The sequence below is a fragment of the Clytia hemisphaerica genome, unplaced genomic scaffold (assembly GCF_902728285.1).
Source record: "Clytia hemisphaerica strain Z4C2 unplaced genomic scaffold, Clytia hemisphaerica genome assembly, whole genome shotgun sequence".
Classification (NCBI taxonomy): domain Eukaryota; kingdom Metazoa; phylum Cnidaria; class Hydrozoa; order Leptothecata; family Clytiidae; genus Clytia; species Clytia hemisphaerica.
This window is the reverse complement of record NW_027104561.1, coordinates 1-14,977: the sequence shown is the minus strand read 5'-3', so window position 1 is coordinate 14,977 and position 14,977 is coordinate 1. Positions and strand designations below refer to the sequence as shown.

The window sequence follows — 14,977 nt, the reverse complement described above, 5'->3', positions numbered from 1 at the left end:
AGTTCTGAAAATGAAAAAAGCTCTATTTCTTTTAATGAGGCCCCCCAGCGGACCCCCAATTCACGCATTCAAGCAAATTTTCCTCAAGTATCACGCAATAACCCGACTTTTCAGGAAAACGGAAAATTTCCAGAAAAATCAGGGAAACATTGGATAATCAGAAAAACTGCACATGATCGGTGGAAAAAGGGAAAATTCACTTATTCACGCAAAAAATAGCCCAGATTCAGGCATTCACGCAATCAAAAAGTGAATTTTCACGTTCACGCAAGTTTTTTCAATTCACGCATTCACATACTTTTTTTCCAATTTTCACGCATTCACGCAACCGAAAATGCCCATTCACGCAAACTGCTGGGGGGGCCCCTTAAATTAAAAAAAGTTTTCTACATTCAACTAGACTGTTTATATAATATTTCATAAACCAAAATTCCAACCATATCATATATATACCCAGACGGTGTCAATCGAACAACTTCGAACAAAAATTGCAATCGAACCAATTGAACGTAATCGAACCGATCGAATAATTGCGATTCGATTGTCGAACGTAATCGAATCTCAATCGAACGGCCAATTCCTGGGTAATATTCGATTGTGTTTGATAGACCTTTTTTCAAAGAGGACGTCCTCTTGAACAATTATGTAGTCCAGCCATAAAAACAATGATAGAGCCATGCATAATTACTGTATCATGCATATTGTAATGATTATGCATGGTTTTATCATTGTTTTTCTTCTGGACTACATAATTATTCAACAGGGTGGCCTCTTTGAAAAAAGGTCTATTGCGTTTGAGTAAGGTTCGATTGGTTCGATTGATAGTTGACTATGTTCGATTGATTGTCAATTACGTTGGATTAATCTTTGATTTCGTTCAATCATGATTATATTCGATGAGTTTGATTACGATTAAATTAAATTGGATCACTCTGTTAGAGCTTTTTAGCATGGGGCGGCCGAGCGCTTAAGTACCATACCAAAGCGAATAAAATCTAATACAATTGAATCAATCAAACGCAATCGAATACAATTGAACGTAATCGAATACAATCGAACGTAATCGAAGCAATCAAACAGCAAATCCTGGGTAATATTCGATTGCAATTCAATTGCGTTCGACAATCGAATTGCAATTATTCGATTGCGTTCAATTGCGTTCGATTGATTCGGCGTTCGATTCGTTCGATTGACACCGTCTGGATATACAGGCAAATTATCTCAAAATAAATAGACCTAGCTTTCTGTTTGTTTTATATCTGAGCTCGCTATATTTAACGCTTTATTACCAACATTTGAAGTCACAGTTTCAAATGAATTTAAAGCTGCATTGGAGTTCTTCTGCAAAAACTCAACCTCCTTTGGAGTAAGATTTTCTCCCAACTTTTTTAAAGCTGCAAGAATTTCAACACCCTGTTGTTTATAAGCTGCCTCTGATAATTTCCCAAGGTCGACATCACGCTGCATTTGAGCAAGCTTTTGTCGCAGTTGGTCAGGTTGTTTTTTGGCAAACATTTTTATAACTTCTGGTGTTTTGAATGCTTCAGAGATGGCAGCCTGTATTGCAATTTGCATCCCATCTAATTTATCAACTAATGTCATGTTACCCTCAACAAGTTTCTGGAGTGATTCTTGAAATTCTTTAAGCTGTTCCAAAGTTTCTTGTTTTGTTTCTTCATACTCGTCATCATCCAAATCTTCACGACATTCTTCCAAGTCACTCAACTGATTCATCAATCGATCAAGCTGTTCTTCAAGATTATGTTGCAATTTTTCAGTCTCAGACTGTCCCCTTGATGCCATTCTTTTAAATTCAATTTAAGCTGTTAAGTAACGAACAAAGAAAAAAAACCTTACACTCAAGAAGGAAGCAGAGACAGAAGTTTCTACGATGGCCCCGAGGTTTCTCCACTTCTAGAAAAAGACAATTCAAGAAGAGAAGTAATAAATGAAGAAGGGAAGTAAAAATTTCAAGAAGAGAAGTAATTTTTTTGTATTACTTCACTGAAAATTTTACTTTTCTTCTTGATTTTTTTACTTCTCTTTCAAGCTTTGAAAAATGAAGAAGAGAAGTAAAAAATGACAAAAAATACCACGTGGTTTTGATTACAACCCCTGACGTAGAAAGTTTATTGTTATTACAGAGAGACCCCTTACCAGACTCCAGAGGATGTTTGTAATGGCAATTATGTTGATTAGTGTGATTAAACGTTTAAAGCTATCCCTTAAGCAAAAGTTATAAAGCTTTTCATAAATTATAAAAACACTTTGGGAGAGTACTTATATTTATATAATCTTTGTTGTAGGATCACGTGTTTTAGACGTTGTCTTGTGCTTTAAACAATTTAAAAAGGGTTAAAACCATTTTGGCAGCTCGCCAATGTAGAAATTTAATCACAATTTTGATACTTAAAGACATTTTACTTCCCTTTTTAAAATTTTTACTTCCCTTCTCGAAATATTTATTTCCCTTCTTTAAATTTTTACTTCTCTTCTTGAAACTTTCAGAACTTTTTTTAGAAGTGGAGAAACCTCGGGGCCATCGTAAGTTTCCCAAAGTTCTTCTTCTTCCAACTTTTCTTCGGCACGTGCCAAGCGTGCTGCGTGCGTGAAAATTTCAATGAAATGAAATTATTAATGAGCGTGTTTAAATGGCGCTAGGCATTCGCGGGCGGTTTGGGTGAATTTTTAATGGCCTAGATATATGGGGGATATACAGATATATGTCATTCGTCGATAAAACTGATTTTCCCTGGGCTTGATCACTCAATTTTGATTCTATTTATATCATTTAAGAAAGCTGAGGTTATGAAAAAAATTCATTTCTTTTCTTTTTTATAGATTTTTCAACAAACAAACAATAAACTTCAGAACATTATATCTCAATAATCTTTGTCGTGTAGACAGCCTTTTAATATTTGCTAGCGTCAGCAACTTTCGTTTTGGTTAATGCAGAAAAAAGAAAAGGAAGTCAAAGTCAAGTCCCAAGTCAAGTCAAGCAGTCAACTCGCTCAACATTTCGAAGGAAATGAAAACAATCCATGTGAAGTCAGGTTATGTTTTAATTGAAAAACTTTAAGCATTTTTTTAAATGTACACACCTCTTTTAATAAGAATACAAGGCTGGAAATTGGCCGGGCTAGTTCGAAACGCAGGTCACAGGTCACAGGTCACAGGTCACAGGTTAGTGATGACAGGTTGACTCTAATCAATCAGTTACATCAATATGCCTTCTTGCCTGTCTTTAAAAATATAAATAATTAAGTAATCACGGAAAAGGACGCAAAAAAAAAAGACATAAGTGTGAGAACAGAGTAATCAAACTTGTTAGAAAAAGTACCTTTAGAAGTCAATGCAATCGAAATTCCAGAGAACTTCATAATTCCCAAAACAACATTACATTACTACCGTGAAAAAGGGTAACTTGCATCAGTGGAGGCTAACATGCATAGCCCTCAAATGAAAGGCCCGGCTGGTCATTAAAATACACATACGCAGCTCCGCTCGCAGCTCTACTCTACCATTTTTGTTTCGATTTATTTTCGTATGTGTATTTTAATGACCAGCCAGGTCATTCATTTGAGGGCTATGCATGTTAGCCTCCACTGATGCAAGTTACCCTTTCTCACGGTATGTCAAACTCCCATCCCATAAATTTTACAATTACGTCAGAGTAGACTACGCTCGCCACCGAAGAGGTTTATTTGGAAAGGGTAATTATATTTTATTGTTCGCTTCTTTTTTAAAAATTCGCCGGGTTGGAAAAGTATGAATTTCTTTGTACATATTTTACCTACCCCAAATATTTAGGAGGCTGAGTTTTAAACGAATCGTCAAGTTGAAACGAACGATAAATGTATAAAGGTCTGTTTTATTTACCCCCTGGTGACTTAACAAAAGAGACTTAACTCGATGTTACAATCTAATTATTGAAAGTTTGTCTCGGTCTTTTTATAATGAGCGAGACATACGTTCTCTGATTACGCAATTTTCATATTGACATTTTCGAGGCATTTTGATGTAACTGTCAATGTCATTCCAGACCCCCGCGCTCGATAGGATCGATCATCGGAACGGCTCGATGACGGATCGATATGTGATCGATGGATTACTTATCGATCCGGATAGGAGATCGATAGAGGATCGATACTCAAGATTTTTTTAAGCTTATGATTAGTTATCGATCTATCATCGATCTATCATCGATCTTTTATCGATCTTATCGACCCTATCGACTCTTTCTAATAATCGAGCTCTAATATTAATCGATCTTTCTCGCTATCGATTACCTATCGACACCTATCGACACCTATCGATTACCTATCGACACCTCTATCGATCCAATCAAAATATCGACCGTTTTTTTATATTGATTAATCGATCCATATTGATCTAATGGCGTCAAACCGGATTTACTTATCGGTACTTATCTGGCACCCGATGTAGAAATTTTCTTTCGACACGCTAAGAAAGCTCTGGGAAAAGGTCGGGGAAACTTTCAACATCTGGCTGGAAGGTTTAGATTACGGAATTTCGCGTGAGCCCTAGCTCCGAACTTAAAAAAGCGGAGGGGGCCGGCTTAAAAATGGCCGATATGGTACTCTCGGGTACCTAATATAATAAGCGTCCCCAACCCGCTAATTAATTTTATAATCGATGCATAATCGATTTATAATCGATGCATACTCGATTAACGATCAATGACGAATCGATTAACGATCGATGACGAATCGATTAACGATTGATGACGAATCGATTAACGATCGATGACGAATCGATTAACGATCGATGACAATCGATTAACGATCGATGACAATCGATTAACGATCGATGACCGAATCGATTAACGATCGATGACGAATCGATTAACGATCGATGACGAATCGATTAACGATCGATGACGAATCGATTAACGATCGATGACGAATCGATTAACGATCGATGACGAATCGATTAATGATCGACGACGAATCGATTAACGATCGATGACGAATCGATATACTCGATTGAAATACTAGCTCGATAATGGATCAACGAAGGATCGATACTCAAGACTTTTTAATGGCTGAATCTTCCATCGATCTCCTATCCGGATCGATAAGTAATCCATCGATCACATATCGATCCGTCATCGAGCCGTTCCGATGATCGATCCTATCGAGCGCGGGGGTCTGGGTCATTGCAGAGGAAAATGTTTGGAAAACACAAAGAATTATCAAAAACATAATTCTCAAGCAATTTCATCCATATAAAACCATTTCAAACATCAAAATTTAACCATGTGCTTTTATCGATCTTTCGCAGTTTGCGCCGTGTATAACGCAGACCAGAAAATTTAAAACCATATTATACGTATAACAGGTATATTACATATTGTAATGTTTGTAATGTTATATGATGGTGACATATAATAAAACTCATCGCTCTAAAACTACCTTCTCAGAGAACTCACGAGCTTCTGATTGGTGTAATTTTATATCCAGCCATATTGTTATCATCGTGAATTGATAATATGCGAGTTGCGAGTTGGTCCTGCGAGTTGCGAGTTGCTATCAAATATGCGAGTTGCGAGTTGGTTTTTGCGAGTTACGAGTTACGAGTTGCTATTTTAACCAAATAAAAGTGCGAGTTACGAGTTGAAAATTTCACGTTAAGACATCAAAATCGCGAGTTGCAGATTAAAATCACGAGTTGCAGATTAAAATCGCGAGTTGAAAAATCAAAAGTGCGAGTTGAAAATTAAAATCGCGAGTTGAAAAATCAAAAGTGCGAGTTGAAAATTAAAATCGCGAGTTGAAAAATCAAAAGTGCGAGTTGAAAATTAAAATCGCGAGTTGAAAAGTCAAAAGTGCGAGTTGAACATTAAAACCGCGAGTTGAAAAATCAAAAGTGCGAGTTGAAAATTAAAATCGCGAGTTACAAATTAAAATCGCGAGTTGAAAATTGAAATCGCGAGTTGCAAATTAAAATCGCGAGTTGCAAATTAAAATTAACAGTTGAAATGAAAATTTGCTTTCGTCCTTTCTTAATTATAATATGAATTTCGCATTTTTGCAGTTTGATTATTGTCTTTTTTTTGCAGAAATACGGTATATTTTGAGGGCAAAGAAATATTTTTTTAGACCATCAAGCGTCTGGTTTTCTGAGTTACGATAGTGAATAGTGCTTATCCATATGAAATAATGCGCGCGCGTGCGGGGTTTAAAAAGCAGCACGGCACAGCACAGGGCGGGGGTTTATTCGTGAGTGTACGTGTGTGTTGATAGCTTAAGGTTAAGCAGCGTCCAGCGCGGAATTCGAAGGTTAACTACTGGTTTTTCCAGAAAAAAATCCAAACTCCCACTGTTGAGAGGAAGTCGACGCCACTCTATTTTTTTCGGTTCAAAAAAAAATTATTTTTCCCGGTATTTTGATTTTATTACGGGTAAACACTCAACTTTTCAAACATTCTTTTATTAAGGCCCGATCTACACGACACTTTCGAATGTTCGAATGTTTTCATTTAGTCATTTCGAATGTTTTCGTAATTCGAAAAGTATCAAGTGGCTTTATAAATATCGAACGCTCAAAACGTTCGAAACCAGAACGGGGCGGGTCATTGAAGTGAATCAAAACATTCCTCTGACATTTTTGAACGAATACGCAGAATCTGGGGAAAGTTTTTCAGCTTTTTTTCTAGATATTTAAAGTCATGAATACCTATATTTTAAATTCTCCTAAAAGTAGTTGTTTACTTTTTCTAAGTAGATTTTCCCATTAAAGGATAGAAATTCTGATAGTAATTCTCTATATTCTCTTACTAGTAAATTTACTATGGATTGCTCCACGTTTTGGTCTATTCGAAAAACCACAAGCGATTATTCAATCAAAAGTGTTCGGATAAACATGGTGTCAAATTAATGATATAAGTGTAGTCGGTCAGTGTGTAAAGCGGGAAACAATGATTACAAGGTCTCGAAGGAAGGTTGACTAATGCTCTTTCCGACATTTTAAATTTTCCGGGGGTTTTGTTGTTTGGAATTGCTTAGGTCAGGATTGCTAGTAACGGCTTGTCACTGTGCCGGGTGCATACTCGGCGCCTTGGGCCCTGCAAGGTTGCTAGTAACGGCTCGAATTTCAGTCAGGTTAAAAAAGGGGCAATTTTACTCATATTATAATAACATTACCCCCGTCTTTTTTGTCATTCTTTAAGTATTTTCGAATTATTAGTTTTGCTGTGCGCGTGTGGCTCAACGGATAGCGCGCTGGGTTTCTGTACAGAAGCTCTTTCATTTGGTGGGTTCGAATCCCGGTCGGGTCGATAATTCAAGTTCAGTTAAAACACTTTTAGAATAGTCAGAAAACGTAGTAAATAAGCTTGAAAAGTACTCAGTGGGTCAGAAAGAAGCCTCAGAGAAGATAGGCAGAAATGAAAAGTTGATGTCGGAATGAGCAATAGACAACTTTCGTAAAAAATAACAATCGCAAGTGAATAGAGAAAATGTGGTCAGCGGTTTGTTGTTTTTCCTTCTCTCTACTTCTATTTCTTTGGTTCAGCAGATCTCAGTGTGCAGTTCCACTGTTGCGATAAAAGTGTCGGGATTCTCAAAGTAGCGCAAGGACATGACAGAACGAATGAGAGCTATCGAGCCAATGCTCCAAATGAACGAGTACAACTATTATTTCCAATCTAGGATTTTCTTTCTTTATTCTATCGTAAATATTTATTTTACCACCTACTATATGAAATTTTGAGATTCAAATTACACGAGTTTCACAGTATAAATAGTTTTCTATCAGCTTTTATGCTTCTAATACAAAACTTGTCTCCAATTTTGAACCTAGACATGTCGCCCTAACAACAAAATTCTCCACACTGGTTGAAACTCACACATTAAAATTTGCAACTCGCGATTTTAATTTTCAACTCGCACTTTTGATTTTTCAACTCGCATTTTTGATTTTCCAACTCGCATTTTTGATTTTCAACTCGCGATTTTAATTTTCAACTCGCGATTTTAATTTTCAACTCACGATTTTAATTTTCAACTCGCGATTTTAATTTGCAACTCGCGATTTTAATTTGCAACTCGCGATTTTAATTTGCAACTCGCGATTTTTATGTCTTAACGTGAAATTTTCAACTCGCAACTCGCACTTTTATTTGGTTAAAAAAGCAACTCGTAACTCGCAACTCGCATATTTGATAGCAACTCGCAACTCGTAGGACCAACTCGCAACTCGTTTGTTAAAAATCCACTTATCATCACATTCGGTATGCTAAATATTTTTGGTGTTTTTCTCTTGTAAGATATGATATTTTGTGATTCTGTCAACATTTTTGTCAAAAATTGTCATTAAGTCATTAAAATAACAATTGAATGATTAATTAGTTTCATCCTTCTAAAACCACTCTCTTAGGGACCTCGCAAGCTTCTGATTGGTGCCGTTTTATATCCATTCACACTATCAACATCACATTCTGTATAATAAATATTTTTCGTGCTATTGTCTTGTAAGGCATCATATTTTATGATTTTGTCATTATTTTTGTAAGTAAGTGTCACTAGGTTGTTATCTTATTCAATTTGTCATTTTATAATATCTAAATAACATGTATTACTTTTTTGTAATTTAGTGCGTTATGTATTGATGTTATGTTATGTATATGTTATGATCTTATTATCTTTTTTCCGGTCTGCACTTTGTTGACCTGTGACCTGTGACCTGTTGACCTGTGACCTGTGACCTGCGTCTCGAACTAGCCGAAATTGGCCAAATTAAATGGATTTTTAGTAAGGGGTCACTCGCATATCGATTCTTCCCACGACTAACGTCAAATTGACGCTAATTTGAAAACCCCCCCACCCCCACCTCTTAACGTCAAAATTCAAAAATTAACAAAAATCGATGAAGATTTTCTCCTTCACTTTCATCGTTGTTTCGTCAGCCATCTTTAATTTCGCTACGGCTTGCTCAGGCAGTTTACATTAAAAAAATAATGGAGATAATTTCTAAACTTTTTTCAGAAAGTTGCCGAAATTACATATCTCCATAATCATAATCAACAGTTACTGTAAAGCCGCATTTCACAAAAAAAAGACCGACCGTCGGCGAAATTCAAGGGCCGTGCGGACCGTCTGAACAAAAGGAACTCGAGACGTAAACATCGGGCCGTTTGTTTTGGTTAAAATTTCTGTAAAATAGCGAAGCGAACGAATATTTAGGTATTTAAAAGGAGGAAAAGAAATATGGAAAGTAACATTTGTCACGGAATAAACGTATTAAAAATCGATATTTCTGGTGAAATTTCTTAGCGTCAAAGACTCTAACCCACCCACCCCTTCACGTCAATTTGACGTTAGTCGTGGGAAGAATCAATATGTGAGTGACCCCTAAAGAGAACAATTATAAAATCAGACCTAGCTACAGGTACAGCTATTATACGGAACTATATACGGGGGCTTGGTTATTATCAGTAATAAGGGTTAGGGTTAGGGTTGGAGCTCGAGAGTCACAATATTGCAATATAAGGCCTTCTTAGCGGTATTTCTACCCTGAGACTTAANGAGTGTTTTTGAGGTCAGTTTGAATTATTATCTCCTTTAGATATACCAGATGGTGAAAGGTCTTTTAGAGCATCCATTAGTTCCTATCGCAAAAAGAATTTTTTGATTCAATTTGTTGTCAATCTGACTCTTCAGTCCATACTGGACATTTATGCTTTCACGTACCAAAAGAAAAAATCGATAAACTTTTGAGAAGGATTAAACTAATTCTAAAACAAACCTTTTGCTCAGCAAAGCAACTTTCACGAATTGCAGGTCAACTAGCAGCGATGCATCTTGCTCTCGGTCCAATCGTAAGGCTTTTTACTCGATACATTTATCAACTGATCGAATCACGCGTATCATGTATCATCCATTTCACTGTCTCAAGGTGCCCTCAACGAATTAAAATTTTGGCTCAAAAACATTGATTCCAAAAACGGTTTCTCTTTCAAGCCACATCCAACCACATCAAAAATGGTCTTCACAGATGCAAGCAATTTCGGCTATGGAGGTTTTATCGCTGAGCGTCTAAACAAAGTCATCTGTGTAGGAAAATTCAGTAAATTCGAAAAAGCAACCAGTTCCACAGCCAGAGAACTTTCAGCGGTAGATTACGTCTTGAAAAGTTTCGGTCCAAAACTTGCTAACGAAAATATCCAAATTAACATTGATAATCAAAACGCGTGTCACATCCTTTCTGTTGGAAGTACCAAACCACACTTACAATCTTTAGCTCTTGAAATCTTTTACCACTGTATAAAATTCAACATTTCTATGCAACCTACATGGGTCCCTAGAGAGGAAAATCAAATCTCGGTGTATCTAAGGGCTGATTCTTTGAGTTCTTCTCTCTTTCTGGCTAAAATTTTGATTCGGGTGTATCTATGACAACGAGAACCAAATCAATGGGTCTTGGCTTTTTCGTATAGGTTTGCGAAATAAAGAGGTTATTATATAAATCAATAAGACATAAGTAAGAGTTTTCATTTATGAACAGTTCTGGGCGCACTTTAATCTTGAACAATACTGTTTTTAAAAGCCATTTAGAAAGGAAGTTTATTATCTATCTACTAAAGGTCATTATATCTAGAACATTTGGTAATTTTTATTTAATTAATAGGTCTTTATTCCTTGGTTCCATTTAACTCTATAGTTCTATTTCTATTGAAACATTGTTGCTCGTTACGTCAAAAAGGATCTGAAAGTTGTCTGTAAAATTTTCAGCAACGAAAGCTACCAAATTACCTTTAAATCGTTAGCATGGATAATATCAAAGTCTCTCGGAAAATTTCGCTTTCAACAAAAGTAGTGTATAGTATATAAGAATTTTAAACAATTCGCAGGTTTTACCGCTCTATTCTAGAAAGGCTTACGTCATAGAAAATGAAATTAGTCCGATTTAGGAACTTGAGCGCCAAAACTTCTCATCTATAAGCTTTTCTATGCAATTATTGAAAACATTACAAAACCTGGGTTTAAGATAGTCAAATTTTCAATGCCCATAGAAAAATTACCATGCAATCAGAATCCTTAAAAAGGAGAATTCTTGCAGTTTGACAAATTAGTAATATGTTTAATATTACCTTGATCATATATACTCAAAAAACGCGAAATTTAATGGAGACTTCAAATATGTACTTTGTTTTGCCAAGATCGAATATTAGAATAATTTTATTTACGATTTAAAAATCTATATAAAAAGTCTTTTTCAAACATGTGTGTTCGCCCTTAAATACACCGAGATTGCAGATCACTATAGTAAATACAATGATACAGACGATTGGTCAATAGACAAGAAGAGTTTTATTACCGTTTCAAAAAGATATGGACCTTTCACAGTTGATCGATTTGCTGACAATTGTAACAGAAAAACAAAAAGATTTAATTCAAAATTCTATTGTCCTGAAACTGAATCAGTGAATTGTTTTACAACGATTGGAATGGTGAAAAATATTTGTCCACCAACCAACCTGATTGGCTCAACGTAAACATCTAAAATTTGTAATGCTTCTGGGACTCTTATCGTACCAGTTTGGCCATCAGCTTACTACTGGCCAATCATTTTTCCATGACAATCATCGCAAGTTTCGTAAAAGCTTTTTTATTTTGAACCTTTTTATACTTCAATCTATAAGGACTCGTATTTAATGGCTATGCAAAATTAAGACAATGGCTTTAAAGATCAAATTTTAAGAAGGAAAGAACGTCAAACTTAATTTCTATTTATTTCAAGTTTTTCGTAGTTTTAAACAGGTAAAAATAATAACATTTCATTTGAGATGCATACAGGCATTTTATTTATCTAATCAGTAGACACCCCTGAACGGAGGGCTTTCTAGCGACAAAGTAGACACTCCAGGCGGAGGCTTTTTAAGCCAACAAAGTAGACACTCCTGTACGGAGGCTTTTTTAGCCAGTAAAGTAGATACTCTGTGAGAAAGGGCTTATCTACCGATAAAGTGATACTCCTAAAGGGAGGCTTTCAGCCAGAAATCATTTTTCTTTTCTTAATTGAATTCCTTTTCAGTAATTAAGGAAAATCGAAAATTTTTTAAAACCAAAGTAACCAGTCTTCTGCGTTTGGTTTTCTCCAAATTAATATTTTAGGCTCAATATGGTCAACCGTTGCAAACGTGAAAGACGACAGTATTAGAGAGCTCGCTGTATCTCTTCCCGACGTAGTTATGGCAGCAAGAGCAAAGTCAACGACATCGAAATACCAACGAGCATGGTCGAACTGGTTGGATTGGTGTAAAGATAAAGAAGAAATCATACCATTTCCAGCAAACCCCTTTTACGTAGCAATCTACCTGAACTTCGTATTGAAAACTTCGAAGAAGAGCGGTACATTAACAACAGCCTTCTACGGCATCAGATGGGGTCATCACGTCAACGGACTATACTCTCCTACCGACCACCCATTCGTGAGTATGACATACGAAGGTACGTTACGACTTTGTGAAAAGAAGCCGAAGAATCCTAAAGAACCTATAACGCCAGAAATCCTCAAACACTTAATTAAGACTTTCGATTCAGAATCATTAATGAGCTTACGTTTTCTATTGATTTGCTCCTTGGGATTTGAACTATTAACCGTACAGTTGAAGGACGTAACAATAAAATCAGCCCACCTCGAAATTTTTCTAGAAATCTCCAAAAGTGATCAGCATCGTGATGGTAATACAATTTACGTTTCAAGAAATGAGAACACCAAAGTTTGCCCCGTGAACTTAGTAGAAAGATTTTTATCGCTTTCAAACGTATCCTTAGCATCCAACCCTGAATGTTTTTTAGTTCCAAGATTGATTAAAATCAAAAAAGGTCACAAGATCCATTTATCCGAAGGAATTTCTTACACGAGAGCAAGGGAAATATTTAAAGAGAAAATGGAGGAGGCTGAAATTAAAGGCAATTTTGGTTTACATAGTCTTAGATCAGGTGGTGCATCTGCTGCCGCTCAAAACAACGTCAACGAAAGACTGATTTCAAAACATGGTCGTTGGGCGTCCGACAGGGCTAGAAATTCATACATAAAAGACTCTATCGAGTACAGGTTAACAATTAGTCGCCAATTGGGAATCTAATTAACTTTGAAGTATCTTTAAATTATTATCGCGTCGATATGTGATTAAAAAAATTTTTTTTTTTTTCTCTATCTATTTTTCTTCGACAATCAACTTTCTTTTTAACCCTCGAGATACACTGTTCACGCCAGCCAAAGACCAAATGCTCAGAGAAAACAAATATGTGTATTTCAATGTGTTTTGAACCCTTTAGAGTAAGATAAGTATGAGTGAAATAGGAAGGAAATGAAGTTTCCGACGGACGAAGGGAGTTGGAAACGGATTTCCTTACGGTTTGGGAACGAGTTTGTCATGCGTAGCGTGTGTAAATAAAAATGGTAGCATTTTTCATTATCGCCCTCGGCTCACTTGAACATCTGTGCAGTTTCATCATCAAAAAAAAAAAAAATTAATCTAATGCAAGCTTTAAACATTATTTTTCCGGTATCATGGTCAATCGAGACTTCAAAAGAAGAAAGAACGATGGTTAGAGCGTGTCAATCGGGTCGAACGGAAAGTTCAGTGCGCTAAGGAAAGACAACAAACAAACGACAAAGATAATGTTTTGAATTGTATTAATATTTTTAGTTTATTGCTTGCTTTCGGATAAACGGTAGCTCAAAGGTTCTCCCTGTCAAAATACTCATACTTGGTATGTACTTCCGTAGTTCGGGAAGAGACTGAGGGTTTAGTCCATGAGGAATTGGGGCCCATCTAGCCTTCGGGGCCCCTATTCAGCCCTATCCGAAAGTTAGTCTGATTCGTCAACCTTGAGAACACGACAAAGAGAAGTACGTTTCACAATGTTGCAACCAGGCTAACACCTAGGTAGGAAGTAAGATATGTAATATACTGTACACTGTTCACGCCAGCCAAAGACCAAATGCTCAGAGAAAACAAATATGTGTATTTCAATGTGTTTTGAACCCTTTGAGTAAGATAAGTATGAGTGGAAAATAGGAAGGAATTGACGTCACAATAAAATGCCCAAAGATAGATAGATAGATAGATAGATTCCCCTCACATGGTATAGGTTGACCCGGGCGAAGGAGCATTCACTGGCCAAGTGAATCGTAGTGCCACGGTGGGTATCGAACTCGGGCCTCCTGGACAGAAGTCAAGCATGATAACCACTATACCACTACCAAAATGCCCAAAAAGGGGCCAAAACTTTTCTAATCGACTGTGGGCTTTTTTTATGAAATTTGTCCCAAATTTCTTCAAGGCTAGAGCATTTTTGTTTACTTTTTGAGTAAATTCTAAAACAATGCCTTAACTCAAAGAGAAGATAAAAACAAATACATTAGAATCTCAAGACATCGATGTTGAAGTGCTACGACTTTAAAACTTGACCCCCCTGGTCAAGTAGGTATAATTGAAGATGATACGTAAAACTTCTGGTTCGACCACCTGTCTGATTAGTATTTTAAAGACCAGAATGTAAATTTGGCTCAAATCACATTAGTAGAGGCCACTATGTCTTCCCGTGTGCATTTTTCGATGACGTCATCGTTTTATGACGTCATTTTGCCTTATTTCCTTTATATCTCCTAATATATTCATTTTCAGATATAGGTTGTGACCTTTTTCTTCATCAGTTTTTCATGCTCTTTCGAATGAAACAAAAACTTTTTAATTTTGACGACTTTTTATTTTGGTTGCCATAGTAACCAATGACGTCAGTTTCCATGGCAACGAGTAGTCACACCCGGCCCCACCTCTCAAATTTTGATCTTCTACATTCAAGGAACAATATTCAATCATAAAATCCCTTTGCACAAGCTGCTGCACACGGGAAGCTTTTTCGCGACATAGTGGCCCCTACACAAGGAGGAAAAAATCTGAATTTTTTTTGCGTACGTTGCATAATTCCTTAATGTGAGT

At 36.4% G+C, this 14,977-nt stretch overlaps 1 protein-coding gene across 1 annotated transcript; it reads right to left on the bottom strand.

Moving 5' to 3' along the window:
- Nucleotides 1-1,209: 1,209 nt before the first annotated feature.
- Nucleotides 1,210-1,881, bottom strand: LOC136823256 (protein LZIC-like). Its single transcript, XM_067079436.1, has one exon. The coding sequence runs from the start codon at nt 1,801-1,803 to the stop codon at nt 1,237-1,239; it is 567 nt and encodes a 188-aa protein (XP_066935537.1). The 5' UTR covers nt 1,804-1,881; the 3' UTR covers nt 1,210-1,236.
- Between the last annotated feature and the right edge of the window lie 13,096 nt (nt 1,882-14,977).